The sequence below is a fragment of the Artemia sp. Qi Xiang Cuo genome, chromosome 7 (genome assembly GCF_049724085.1).
Source record: "Artemia sp. Qi Xiang Cuo chromosome 7, ASM4972408v1, whole genome shotgun sequence".
Lineage (NCBI taxonomy): Eukaryota > Metazoa > Arthropoda > Branchiopoda > Anostraca > Artemiidae > Artemia > Artemia sp. Qi Xiang Cuo.
In genome coordinates, this window is record NC_142800.1 from 69949458 (window position 1) to 69964305 (window position 14848).

The 14848-nt window shown below is 35.8% G+C and overlaps 1 protein-coding gene across 1 annotated transcript in view; it reads right to left on the minus strand.

The window, feature by feature from the left end:
* LOC148950644 (uncharacterized) overlaps positions 1-13164 on the minus strand; it is a 40151-nt gene extending 26987 nt beyond the window's left edge. Inside the window, exons 1-2 of the mRNA XM_089091912.1 lie at positions 13122-13164; positions 5180-5353 (exon numbers count right to left, since the gene is read on the minus strand). Of these exons, the coding sequence (XP_088948038.1) occupies positions 5180-5353; positions 13122-13164 (217 nt within the window). The remainder of the gene's footprint in view (positions 1-5179; positions 5354-13121) is intronic.
* Between the last annotated feature and the right edge of the window lie 1684 nt (positions 13165-14848).

The window sequence follows — 14848 nt, forward strand, 5'->3', positions numbered from 1 at the left end:
TGGAAGCTACAGTGATGATAGTGGTCAGGTATGGTTCTGACAAACGGAGGAGGGCTTGCTAGATGTTTTCAAGAGAATCTGCCTTTAAATTGGTTGGGTGTACGACTAACTAACCGAATCTCAAATATCAAGCTGTGAGACATTCGTGGGTCTTTCTCGCTTTCTATGACTATGATTAAAAAAAAGTTGAGATTGCTAAGATACGTTCAGCGGATAATTGATTGCCCAAGATCGTCCTTTTAGCCCTGGGCAACTGTTTAAAGCAAAACAAAAAGCAGGTCACACCTGAATGGGGTGGGAGGTTGTCGAGAGAAAATATTTAAGGGAAATGGAAAGTCTAATTTACTCAGACACAGAAAAAAAATACATCCTTTACACCCCGCTATATTTTCAAGGGAAGTGTAAGATACATATTGGACATATAAATGAGCAGACGAATATATATGACGCCTAACTTTATCCCTATCGATGTACAACTCAAGGTTGTGACGGTGAGAATTAGGCTTACAATCTGAAGGTATACAAGAAGAAATAATAATATGGATAACATATTGATATTATATAATCAATTGAGGAGGTATATTCTGTTTCTATGACAAGTGCAGTATAATTCACAAAAAATAAAAATAACCCTGTTATTTATACAGCACTTAGAATGTCACAATTTTTATATGACAAATACATGGATGAGCATAGGGTTTGAAAAAGATGTGATTTTAAAAATTAAGAAATTAAAAATTTGCAACGATAAGGAATTTAGACAATTACCAAAACTTTTATCAAAATTTCCTTCATCATGGTTGAAGCAAAAGCTGTTACTTAGCAAAAAGCAACCCCTTGTTCATTTTAAGATTAAATAAAAAAAACAAGTTTTTTTTAACTGAAAGTAAGGAGCGACATTAAAACTTAAAATGAACAGAAATTATTCCGTATATGAAAGGGGCTGTCCCCTCCTCAACGCCTCGTTCTTTACGCTAAAATTTTTTATTGTTTTAAAAAATAGATTTGTGAGAAAGAGTCAAACTTTAGCGTAAAGAGTGAGGCGTTGAAGAGGGGACAGCCCCTTTCATATACGGAATAATTTCTGTTCGTCTTAAGTTTTAATGTCGCTCCTTACTTTCACTTAAACAAAACTTGCTTTTTTTCATTTAATTTTTGAACGTTTTTGAATAAATGCAGGTTTTGATCTTGGCTCACCGTACATGAATAATTAAAACAAAATTTGTATATTAATTTACTTTTATTTGGTTAAATGGCTTTCTCGAAACTTATTTAATTTTATTTACGAACGTTTTTATTAGTAATAAATATACGTAACTTACGAATTAACTTACGTAACGAACTTCTAAGGTCGTATCCAGGGGGCGGGGGGGGGTTACCCGGTTTCAACCCCCCCCCCCCCCGAAATTTTTTACCGAGTCGAAAATTAGTCTAAAAAATACCTGTAAAGACAAAACCTTACCAGAAAAAAATATGCTCCCACACTAAATCCTATTGCATTTTGTGGGTTAACGGTTCTGATCAGCTTACGCAATTAGGTAACCGTAGGTAACCCCATGTTCACCTGACCTTGCATAGCAAATTAGGGTTAATAATATGCGCTCTGATCAGCTTACACAATTATGTAACCCCATGTTCACCTGATCTTGCATAATAAATTAGGGTTAATAATATGCGCTCTGATCAGCTTACGCAATTAGGTAACCCCATGTTCACCTGACCTTGCATAGTAAATTAGAATTAATGGGCGCTCGAGGTATGGTATAAGAAAGTGCAAGATTGTCAGTTCAGTTCAGTTCAATTTCGGACTTGGCTAAGAGAAGAGCGATTTTCAACATGAAGAGGAAGTGTGACATGACGTCGTTTTTCGCGCCAAAGCGGACCAGGGATGTTTCTGACAGTGGCATTAGCAGGACGTCTGCGGAGCATTCATCTACACCTATGGATTTGAAGGGCACTGGAGCCATCGTTGAAGCTTCTGAATCACGCACACTGGAACGAACCACGACGCAACACGCACTTGCACCAACCCAGTCTTTGTCGTTGTTTGCAAATGACATCGGTCGTTTTGTCAACAAATCATCCAGTCTCGATTCAAATTCTAAACTTCGTTTGCTGAAGAGCTCCTGGACTTCAGATGTCTCCTACATTTTTCCAGTATCCGAAAAACGGAAGCTGAAGTTTTAGTTAACTTGGCACGATCCAGACATTCTCAACCACTATATACCCTCGCTTTGCAGTCCTTTCCTGGACCACTTCAGTTTCGAGCGGAAACAACAATTTGTGCTTCACCAGAAACTGCTGTCAAATCAGAGCGTCTTTTCTCCTGCGAAAATTGTTTCTATCGATCTGAAAGCATTAAACCTGGAGTCATTGGTTGAATTGTATGGCAATATTCCTCAACGCTCAAAACCTGGCTGAGAAATTCAACAGGAGAAGAACGATTGAGTGGCTTAGCCCTCCTTGAAGTCGATAGGGACGTTGACATCTGTCCTGACAAGGTCATCGACATTTTTGCAGGGAAGAAAAATCGTCGCCTGGATTTCGTTTTATCGATATTCGCCCTTACTTTTAGCTAAAAAAAACCTAAGAAATATATAGACTACTTCTAGCCTACTATTGGGCTTCTTTTTGTGCAAAAAAAAATAGCTTGTAGTATTTAACTATATGTAAATACTTGTCTTGTTTTTGCGTTATTAAAAAGAAAAAAAAAAAAAAATGCCCCTTATAGATACGAAATTATGCCTAGTGGACGTGTCCTCGTTCGCAAGGGGCGGACTAACGGTCTCGAGCTAACGTAATGTTGCTCGAGGATGTTAGACAAAGTCCACGGGAAAAAAATCGGGTAAAACCCCCCGAAAAAAATCCTGGATACGGCCCTGCGAACTTCTATATTCATATATTTTTAATACGTATATTAGGGGGTTCGCCCCCTAGTCAATACCTTGCTCTTTAAGCGAAAGTACGAATTTTGTTCCAATTCTTTAAAATGACCGCTTAATCACAAAGGCCATTAATTAGAATAAATAGCTCTTATGAAAGTACTAAAACATTTTTGACTTAAAGAGCGAGGTATTGACTAAGGGGTGAACCCAATTATATATGTAATATTTTCTGTTCGTTTAAAGTTTTGATGTTGCTGCTGTTGCAGTTGAAAAACTTGTTTTTTTATATTTAATTTCTGATCTTTATTTAAATAATGCTGGGAAGTCCAGCGTCCCCTTCATAGCAATGTCCCTTCCCCAATGAAAACTTCCTTCATGGAAAGATCCTTCCACATAACCCCCGACCCACCTCCCCCCCCCACCACCAGGAAAAATCTCCCCTGAAAACGTCTGTATATTTCCCAAGAACCAATGCTATATGTTAACATTGGGTAAAGTTCATAACTCTCAGGCCTCCCCCCGGAACTTCGGGGGATTAAGTCATCCTAAAAGACATACTTATAATATTTTTGAACATGCTGAACAAAATGGCTATCTCAAAATTTTGATCAGGTTACTTTGGGAAAAAAATGAGCTTGGGAGGGGGCCTAGTTGCCCTCAATTTTTTTTGGTCACTTAAAAAGGGCACTAGAACTTTCAATTTCCATTCCAATGAGCCATCCAACGATATTCTAGGACCACTGGGTCGATACGATCACCACTGGAAAAAAAAAACGAAAACAAATAAACACGCACCCGTGATCTTTCTTCTGGCAAAAAATGCAAAATTCCACATTTTTGTAGATAGGAGCTTAAAACCTTTACAGTAGGGTTCTCTGATACGCGGAATATGATGGTGTGATTTTCATTCAGGTTATATAGCTTTTAGGGGTCTTTCTCCCTTTTTTCGAAAATCAGCCAAATTTTCTCAGGCGCGTAACTTTTGATGGGTAGGATTAAACTTGATGAAACTTCTATATTTGACATCAAAATTAAAATCTGATTCTTTTTATGTATCTATTTGTACCAAAATACCGTTTTCTAGAGTTTCGGTTACCACTGAGCCGGGTCGCTCCTTAGCCTACTTACAGTTCGTTACCACGAACTCTTTGATACAGTTTAAGACTTGTTTTGAGAAAAAAAGCATGTGTAATGAGAAAAATTTGGCAAATTGGTGACCCAGAACTCGTAAAATTTTGCTGATTGTGAAGAATGGTGACCGTTATATCGGTTCATCCTAATAGTACAATTTTACAGCGAAAATAATTCTAAGGAATTTTAAAAAAAGGTTGAAAACCCTACAAATTGGCACCGGAGTGAGAAAGAACACGACTTGAATAACCATAGTAAAGATTTTCACCGAAGGTTTTCAGTCATTTAAATAAAAACCTCTAAAGTTGCTAATTTTGCCTTTGGATCACTATGTGGACATACAAGCTAAATTTCGAAGAATACTTTTCCTAGGTGTTGACATGCGGTGGTGATACCTTGTAACTCCCCTCTCCCCACCTTAAAACGCCCCCCCGCCTACTTAGCTGCACCCTTGACTGCATACCATGGTTTAAACCGATTGAATCTTTCACCCACGCAAGTGAACATTCAATAAACAAAGATGTATGGCTTATTGTATTCTTTTCAGGTGTTTTTGTAAAGGATATAAAATCTTGAAGTCACCATCCATTTAGAACACTGCTGCACAGGGTGTTTTTTGGACAAGTATTGACAACAAGTGTACTTTGACTGCGTCTGACTAAACTAAACTGTATACTAAACTGTGCTGCTCTCCATCATGGTCAGACTTAACTGGTGGCTCCGCCCCCAAGAGCTAGGTAAGCAAAAACTACCTGAGGAAATCAGGTGCCATCTTCCGCACAACCTGCGCAAAATAAAAAAAATATATCGGCCGATAACCGAAGTTTTTCTGATAACCGATAATGACACTGACCCTCATATTTCTTGAGCCCGGGTTATTTCTTCAATTTTCAAAATATTAGACGAGAGTTTTTAATTATGACCAACAGTCTATGCATTTGAACTGGTTTTTCTTCAAAGACCCATTTTAGACACGAAAATGCCATGTCCCAACTACTCCAGTCCTTGAAACCCCTAATTAAATAAATATAGTCCTGTACTTCCACAAGTTGGACTTTTAGATCGACATTTTCTGGTCTACTGACTTGTGGATCATCCACTAAAAGCATCCACTAAAATTCATCTGGGCACGAAAATATAAAAGAAGATACGAAAAAACATACCACCATCCGTATTTATATTTGGCTCCAATTTATGAGGGTGGCAGTCTGGCTCAAGCTTTGCACATGCGCCTGTAGAAAAACTCTTCTCTGCGGAAACTTCTTCTTTAGGTGGTAAAAAAGGATTAGGACTTCCAAACAGACTCTTATCATCATTTGGTAATGCGTCTCCGAACTCTAAAGAAAATTTATTTAAGAAATCTCAAACGATAATTTTATGACGAGTAAAAAAGCTTAAAAAGAAAACTTTCGAAAAAGTTTAAAAAAAAGAGACAAATATTATTTGGCAAGATTGACTGACTTTCCTCGTTTTCTTAAGTACACAACTGATCAGCTTGTAGTAAATAACCATAAATAAAGCAGAAAGTTACTCACGCCAATGGTAAACAAAACAAAGAAATATATGTTTGGAGACAAATATGCATCGAAACAATATCCTTTTTATACTAGTTAGAAAAAAGTGAAAATCATGTGGCACCAAATAAAATCCATCAAATATAAGCTCATGTGGCACCAAATATAAGCTAAGCTGCAGAATGAGAAAGTCTGAAATGAGGTCCGATCCTTCCCAGAATTTAAAAAAACTACCCAAAGTATTACTACTCTTTAAAGCTACCTTTAAATCATTAATTTATAAAAGAGTCGAACTTCATTGAAGTAGAACAGTGGGGATTATCAGATCCAATGTACATGCAGAAGCTCATATGTGGAATTTAAAAATGAGATTTCTGCAACATCAAGACTGAATTTCGTCGGCTTTAAAACACAATTCCAAATATGAAGATTTAATTTTAGCCCTATCGGAACACGTTTTTGACTTTCCAGGCCATTTTATCTTATTCGATAATGTGTCATTGATTTCTAGGGACCAGGGTTCAAAGCAAAATTTCCGGGAAACGATTTAAATTAAGAAAATTTTATTCAAGAGCCTCGGTTTGAATAGGGATACATGTGAATTTGACTTGAACACTATTTACGATAATTTATTGAAGTCAGATAAAGTAGCTTTCATTCCTCCCAATGCGTTTAGCCTCTACCTACTTGTTAGTTCAAATCACAGTATAAAGATAATAGCAGTAAGTTTACCGCAGATCATTTCTGGTCATCATTCTCGGTGCGTACAAACAGCTCCTCCCACATCCTCTTGGATTAGCGGGTTAGTATGTATTCGTCAATCAATGAAAAATGGTTCGAAATCCTATTATTCGTAATTGCGAAAGCAGAAAGAAACTTGGTGAGCCGGCGAAGTGGTTTACAACTGTCCCATCTCACAGGTATGACTTAATTTATATACAAATTATGACTTAATCTATTATTTATATACAGTGGACTTAACTGAATGGCCTATGTAGGATTTCTAAAAAGGGGGGCGAGGGGTTGATGAAATTTGTGAAAATAATGAAATATCTGGTGTTAACTTCTAATCAATACTGCAACAGGGAAATAGCTAAAATTTCATAGTGGAGAGGGATCCACGAAGTGGTGGGAGTATTTGAAATTTGCAAAAAATGTTTTACCACAAAGGGGCAACCTAACAGTTTTGGCACAGATGATCTATTAGGTTTCACAATAGTCTGTGGTTTTAGATAGTAATATTGCGCCATGGACCGTCGAAACTTTTTCTTATTTTTTTTTTTATTGGTAAGGAAAAATGTTCCCTTTAATTTCCATTTAATTTTTTGTCCTTTTATTTTCAGTTAATTTTAATTTAATTTTTCCTCGTTTATGCTCTTTTTTGGGCCACAGAAATATCATTCGAAATATGATAGAGGATCTTTGTTTTTCTTGTAATAAATGGTGGAGTAGCTGTCAGTGGCGGATATATATATATATATATATATATATATATATATATATATATATATATATATATATATATATATATATATATATATATATATATATATATATATATATATATATATATATATATATATATATATATATATATATATATATATATATATATATATATATATATATATATATATATATATATATATATATATATATATATATATATATACATATATACATATATATATATATATGTATATATATGTATATATATATATATATATATATATATATATATATATATATATATATATATATATATATATATATATATGTATATATATATATATATATATATATATATATATATATATATATATATATATATATATATATATATATATATATATATATATATATATATATATATATATATATATATATATATATATATATATATATATATATATATATATATATATATATATATATATATATATATATATATATATATATATATATATATATATATATAATCGGTACTAATTACCGATTTTCATATACGTATTGGATTAAATTAATTTAGAATTAGTTTCTTTAAAATTTAGTGTTCCAACGTTGAAGCCAAGTTTCGCGTTCAAGAGAAATCTGACTTGTCTACCCGTGAAAAGATCTAATGTCACTTATGTTTCTACGTTCTCTGGAGCACTCGCACCTCGGTCCGGGTTTTTATAATGGGTGAGATAGGGAACGATCATACTGCCTATAATTTATCACAACGAGCAGATATTAACACAAGTTGGGCTCAAAACCCTTATACCTCCCCAAGGCCAGAATATAATTTGCACTTTCCTGAAAAAAATATAAATGTTTTTACTTTTATCAAATCAAAAAATGTGTCAAATCAAAAAAACATTTTGATTACTAAATATCAGTATATGTATATTAAACTGACAATACAAAATCATTTGAATTTTTGTCATTAAAGTGCAAATTATGTTCTGACCTTGGGAAGGCATAGGGGTTTGGGACCAACTGATGTTAATTTCTGCTCGTTTTGAGTTTAACTCGGTTATTTATTGTAATTTCTGTTCGTTTTGGGTTTCATTTATTTATCAATGCTGATTTATGGTAGTTTCACGCTTGGTAGATTATTTGATTTTATTTTTGCTCATTTTTGGTTTAATGGAGTTCTTTACTTTTCTTTGAAAAACTTATTTTGTGAAAAAAAGTTTTTTTAATTAATTTCTGTTCTTTTTATATTGACATACTCTTTTCAGGGAAAAAAATTAATCCTTTAAATCTTTTCGTTTTTTTAAGAATTTATAGTTTGGCCTATTTGTATGCTGGAGAAAAATTTTCAGCAATTTTTAACAACAAATACCCTTTTAAAAATCTGGACACAAATAGTAGTGTTTAATTTAGTTTCATACCTCCTCTAGTTGACCTGAAATGGAAAACTTGATACCATTTGCAAAAGAATATGTTTACCCTCTTTAATACCTAGGATACACTTACGCTATTTTGATGTTAACTTTTAAGAGCAGAAGTAGCCCCGAAAGTTTGAACATAATCCCCCCAGTCGTTATCGGGATACTGCTGAGATGCCTTATTGGGAATTAGCATTACCACAGTGCATTTTGATTTAATCCAAGGCAACATTTTTTTTTTAAAAATAAAATCAAATGGGAGGGTGGGCGTGGGAGGGGGATTAGTTTCTCTCCAATCACTTTCGACCAAAAAGGGCATCAGCCCTTTCTATTTTCAATCGAATGAGCCCTTTTCGGTTCCTACGACAACTCCTTCGATACAAAGTGCCCTGGTCTAAACAACAACAAAAAAATAATACATTATACCCACATCGATCTTTACTATAAAAATGTCATGCCCTCCAATCACTTTTGACTATTAAAAAGGGCACTAGGCCTTTCAATTTCCAATCGAATGAGCTCTCTTTTAGTTTCTACGACAACGCTTTGTATAAACACCTTATATGCCCCCAGGGAATAAATCATAACCCTTACCCTCCCTAAGTGCTGTGAGGGGGCGTTGTCATCCTCAAAGACCTAATTTCCAGAACTTTCAACTACGTTAAACAAAATGGCTATCTCAAAACTTTGATTCGATAAGTCTGGGAAAATGGTGGGCGTGAGAGGGGCGTTAGTCACTCTCCAATCACTTTCAACTATTATAAAAGGCAATAGCCCCTTCAATTTCCAATCAAATGAGCCCTTTTGAAGTTTCTACGACAACGCTTTTAATAAGAACCTTATATGCCCCCAGGGCATAAATTAAAACCCTTGGCCTGAGGGCTGGGTGGGGGGGGTTGTCATCCTCAAAGACCTAGTTTTCAGAATTTTTTGCAACGTTGAAGAAAATGGCTATCTGAAAATTTGTATTTGATGTGCGTGGGGGAATGGTGGGCGTGAGAGGGGGGTTATTTACCCTTCAATCACTTTCAACTATTCAAAAGGGTACTAACCCTCTCAATTTCCAATTGAATGAGCCTCTTTTGAAGTTTTGGCGACAAATCTATCTATAAAAACCTTATATGCCCCCAGGGCATAACTTACAACCTTTTTGTCGTGGGGGCTCTGGGGGGTCGGTTATCCTTAAATACATAATTTGCAGAAATTTCAACTACGTTGAACAAAATGGCTATATCCAAACTTTGATTGAACGTGTTTGGGGAAATGGTGGGCGTAAGAGGGAGGTTTATCACTCTCCACTCACTTTCAACTATTAAAAAGGGCAATTTCAATTTCCAATCAAATGAGCCCTTTTTAAAATTTCTAAAACAGCTTTCTACTTAACTCTTATACGCCCTCAGGACATAACTTACAACCCTTGCACTGAGGGCTTTAATAGGGTTATCATCCTAAAAGACCTAATTTCCAGCTCTACGTTGAACAAAATGGATGTCTCAAAATTTTGATTGGATGTGTTTGGGAAAATGGTGGGCGTGAGAGGGGGCTTAGTTACCCTTCAATCACTTCCGACTATTAAAAAGGGTACTAGCCCTTTCAAATTCCAATTGAATGAGCCCTTTTTGAATTTTCTACAACGCCGCTTTCGTTATGCCCCCAGAGCATAACTTACGACCCTTGCCCTGAGGGCTGTGGGGGGAGGAGTTGTCATCCTTAAAGACCTAATTTCAAAAACTTTCAACTAAGTTGAATAAAATGGCTATCTAAAAATGTTGATTGGATGTGTTTGAGGAAAAGGTGGGCGTGAGAGGGGGGTTAGTTGCCCTCAAATCACTTTCGAGACTATTAAAAAGGGCACTAGCCCTTTGAATTTTCAAGCGAATGAGCCCTTTTTCAAGTTTCTACGACAATGATTTCAATAAAAACTTATATACCCCCAGGGCATAACTTATAACCCTTGCCCTGAAGACTGTGGGGGGAGTGTTCGAATCCAAGGTATAATTTCCTGAGCTTTAAACTGGGTGGAAAATAATGGATATCTCAAAATTTCGATTAAATATTTTTGGGGAAATGGTGGGCGTGGAAAGGATGTTAGTTGGCTTCCAATCACTTTCAACTATTAAAAAGGGCATTAGCCATTTCAATTTCCAATCAAATGTGCCCTTTTTGAAGTTTCTACGACAGCACGTTCTATAAAAACCTTATATGCCCCAAGGACATAAATTACAACTCTTGCCCTGAGGGCTGGGGGAGGGGGTTGTCATCCTCAAAGCCCTAATTTCCAGAAATTTCAAGTACGTTGAACAAAATGGCTATCTTAAAATTTTGATTGGATCTGTTTAGGGAAAAGGGGGGCGTGAGAGGGGGGTTAGTTGCCCTCCAATCACTTTCGACTATTGAAAAAGGCACTAGCCCTTTGAATTTCCAATGGAATGAGCATTTTTTGAAGTTTTTACGACAACGCTTTCTATAAAAACCTTATAAGCCCCCAGGGCATAACTTACAACCCTTGCCTTGAGGCCTGGGGGGGAGTGTCCTCCTCAAAACATAATTTCTATTTGGAAATCAACTACGTTGAACAAAATGGCTATCTAAAACTTTTGAGTGGATGTGTTTGGGGAAAATGTGGGCGTGAGAGGGGGGTTAGTTGCCTTCAAATCACTTTCGACTATTAAAAAGGGCACTAGATCTTTGAATTTCCAATCGAATGAGTCCTTTTTCAAGTTTCTACGGCAAAGATTTCAATAAAAACTTATATGCCCCCAGGGCATAACGTATAACCCTTGCTCTGAAGACTGTGGGGGAAGTATCCTACTCAAAGGTATATTTTCCTGAACTTTAAACTGCGTGGAACAAAAAGGCTATCTAAAATTTTGATTGGACAAGTTTGGGGAAATGGTGGGCGTGGAAGGGGTGCCATCTGCTCTCAGGTTCCTTCTGGCTTTTGTAAAGAACACTAACGATTTCAATTTCTAGTCAGTTGTATCATATTTGAAGCTTCGTCGACAACGCTTTCTTTAAAAATATCATGTACCCCCATGCCGTAACTTACGAACCGCGTATTATGTGCTGTGGGGAATTGTCGTCCTCAAATACATAATTTCCAGAACTTTCAACTACGGTGAACAACATGGCTATCTTCAAATTTTGATTGGATGGGTTTGGGGGAAACGTGGGCGTGAGAGGGGGGTTAGTTGCCCTCCACTCACTTTCGACTATTAAAAAGGGCAATAGTCCTTTGAATTTCGAATCTAATGAGCCTTTTTTGAAGTTTCTACGACAATGTTTCTATAAAAATCTTATATGCCCCCGGGGCATAATTTACAACCCTTGCCCTGAGGGCTGTGGGGAAGTGTCCTCCTCAAAAACATAATTTCTATCTGGAAATCAACTACGCTGAACAAAATGGCTATCTCAAAATTTTTATTGGACGTGTTTCAGGAAATGGTGGGCGTGGAAAGGGCATTAGTTGCCTTCCATTCACTTTCGACTATTAAAAAGGGCACAAGCCACTCCAATTTCCAATTGAATGAGCGCTTTTCGAAGTTTCTAGGGCAACTTCTTCGATACGAAGTGCCCTGGTCTAAAGGAAAAAAATAATAAATAATATTACGTACCAACATCGTTCTTATATGCCCCCAGGGCATAACTTAAAACCCTTGCCCTGAGGGTTGTGGGGGAGTGACCTCCTCAAAAACATATTTTCTATCTGGAAATCAACTACGCTGAACAAAATGGCTATCTCAAAATTTCGATTGGATGTGTTTCGGGGAATGGTGGGCGTGGAAGGGGTGTTAGTTGCCTTCGAATCCCTTTCGACTATCAAAAAGGGCACAAGCCGCTCCAATTTACAATTGAATGAGCCATTTTCGAATTTTCTACGACAACTTCTCGATACGAAATGCCCTGGTCTAAAGGAAAAAAAAAAATAATACATGTGCCAACATCGTTCTTATATGCCCCCAGGGCATAACTTAAAACCCTTGCCCTGAGGGTTGTGGGGCAGTGACCTCCTCAAAAATATATTTTCTATCTGGAAATCAATTACGCTGAACAAAATGGCTATTTCAAAATTTTGATTGGATGTGTTTGGGGGAATGATGGGCGTGGAGGGGGGGGGGGGGCTAGTTGCCCTCCAATCACTTTCGACTACTAAAAAGGGCACTAGCCACTTCAATTTCCAATTGAGTGAGCTTTTTTCGAAGTTTCTACGACAACTCCTTCGATACGAAGTGCCCTGATCTAAGACCAAGAAAAAAAAAAAAATTAATACATTGTGCCAACATCGTTCTTTACTTAGGCAGCGCTATTGCGCTGCCTATGAAAGGGATAATCTTTCAACCTCTATTTAAAATTTGTAACAACTTTCTGGGGAAAAGATGATCTTATTCAAATAAATGACTTGTTCATAAATTTGAGGGCAATAATTACACAATTACAAAAAGGCATGACTAATAAGACATTGGTTTGAAAAAGTTCTTTTATAATTTTGTTAATTAATAACATACAGGTTTTACAGTTTGCTTGTTCTATTTCATATAATAACAAGTAAGGAAAATAACAAGTAAAGGAAAGGAATATAACAAGTTTAATGATTGTTCTAATTTTTGAGCAAAAAAGCGAAAAAGTAGCACATATTGGTAGAATCCCACATAATACTATAATACTATAACCTTGACCTATAATACTATAACTTATAATACCCACATAATACTATATACCTTGCTTAACAGCAGTAACACCGAAAGGGACATTTATTTCCATATTTCATCAGTTGAGTTATACAGTCAGCTCCTCTTCACGTCAGCTCCTCTTCACGTCAGCTCCTCTTCACGTCAGCTCCTCTTCACGTCAGCTCCTCTTCACGTCAGCTCCTCTTCACGTCAGCTCCTCCTCACGAATTTTAATAAAATGTCTTCAAAAGGGAGGAAGAAGCACAAGATCTAAAAAATAAGTATTGCTATTAGTAGGAAATACAAGAAAGGAGAATACAGATCAGGAACATACCAATACTGAAGATAGATTTGTTGTCATTTCCAAATTTATATTGACCAACTACAATAAAGATTGCTGAAGGTAAATAGAATTCTGTTGATGTTTTCCATATCAATCCACTTCAAATCTTCAGTTCTTAGAAAAGTTTACAGCTTTCAAATGAAAAAGTTAATAGTTAAAGTACAAATCTTGAATCGATCTCCTGCTATTATGTAGTACTTACTGCTTACAGCACTTTTCACTTTTTAAAACACTTCACTTATTAAACTGTTCCAATTGGACCAATGTGTTTTTAATTGTAGTTACTGTACTAGAATGTTTTTGCAAAATGTTGGCCCCTTAGAGGAAAATCAGCTTAAGTCCCTAGGCTTGGAGTCAAAATGTGCAACTAGATGCTCTTGGAGGAGGGGGAATCCCCTTCCCTGAGGAATTTATAATACTGTAAAAATATTTCACACTTAATGGACTAGTATGGACTTGTTTTATGGACTGTCTTTATGGACAGCTTTGTCTTTGGACTTATAAATAAAAGTGAGTTTTACCATCACCTTGTTGAGCAATAAAAGATTTATTTAAAGGAAAGAACTTCGATTAAAAAAACAATTAAGGAAAAAACTGAGAACAAAATCACTCACATAAAACACATCTTTGCATCATGCTGCTATACTCCATTCAATTCCTATTTGTTTTATATTTTCTTTTCATTTCCAATTTTTAAATGATAAGAATGGTTCTTCCTCTCCAAAAGACCAGAGTAAAAACCATATAAAATTATGATTTTTAAAAATGGGATTAAAATACTTTTATCCTCATAGTTTAGGGTGAAACCATAAGATACAGAGATTTCAAGGGCAAAGATACAATCCCATGTGAAGAAATTAATAAAGATGCAGTGTGTGCCCAATTTTACGGACCTACTGATGAGACCTACTGACATTTTCTGTAGATGTAATATAATTCATCTTAGTGACAGTGACAAGGCTGACTTAGATATTCATACTCCCTATCCCAAATGAAAGAACAATTAACCATCAAAATTAAAATAAAATATTTTTTTTTTCAAAATTTAGGTAGGCTAGGAAGCCTATAGACTACCCATGCCATGAATAAATTTCATTAGCCCCAGAAATAAGAAACAGGTAGTGATAGTAGCTTGGTAACAACTTCCCATACTATGCTTCACATTGTTGTGTCCAGAACTTTTATTTTTTACTTAGGTATAAGTATCAAGTAGCCTACACCAGGAATATGACGTAGATATTTTCGGAGACCACGCTGCCTTTCCATGACGATAAATAAAAGTTCAAATAGGGATAAAATCCTTTTATTAAACTGTGTTTCACAAAGAGTGATAAAATATCACAGAAAATACTAAATATTTCGGTCACATATGCAGTGACCGTCATCAGTAGTAAAACTGAAACATATTTTACAACTGATGACGGTCACTGCA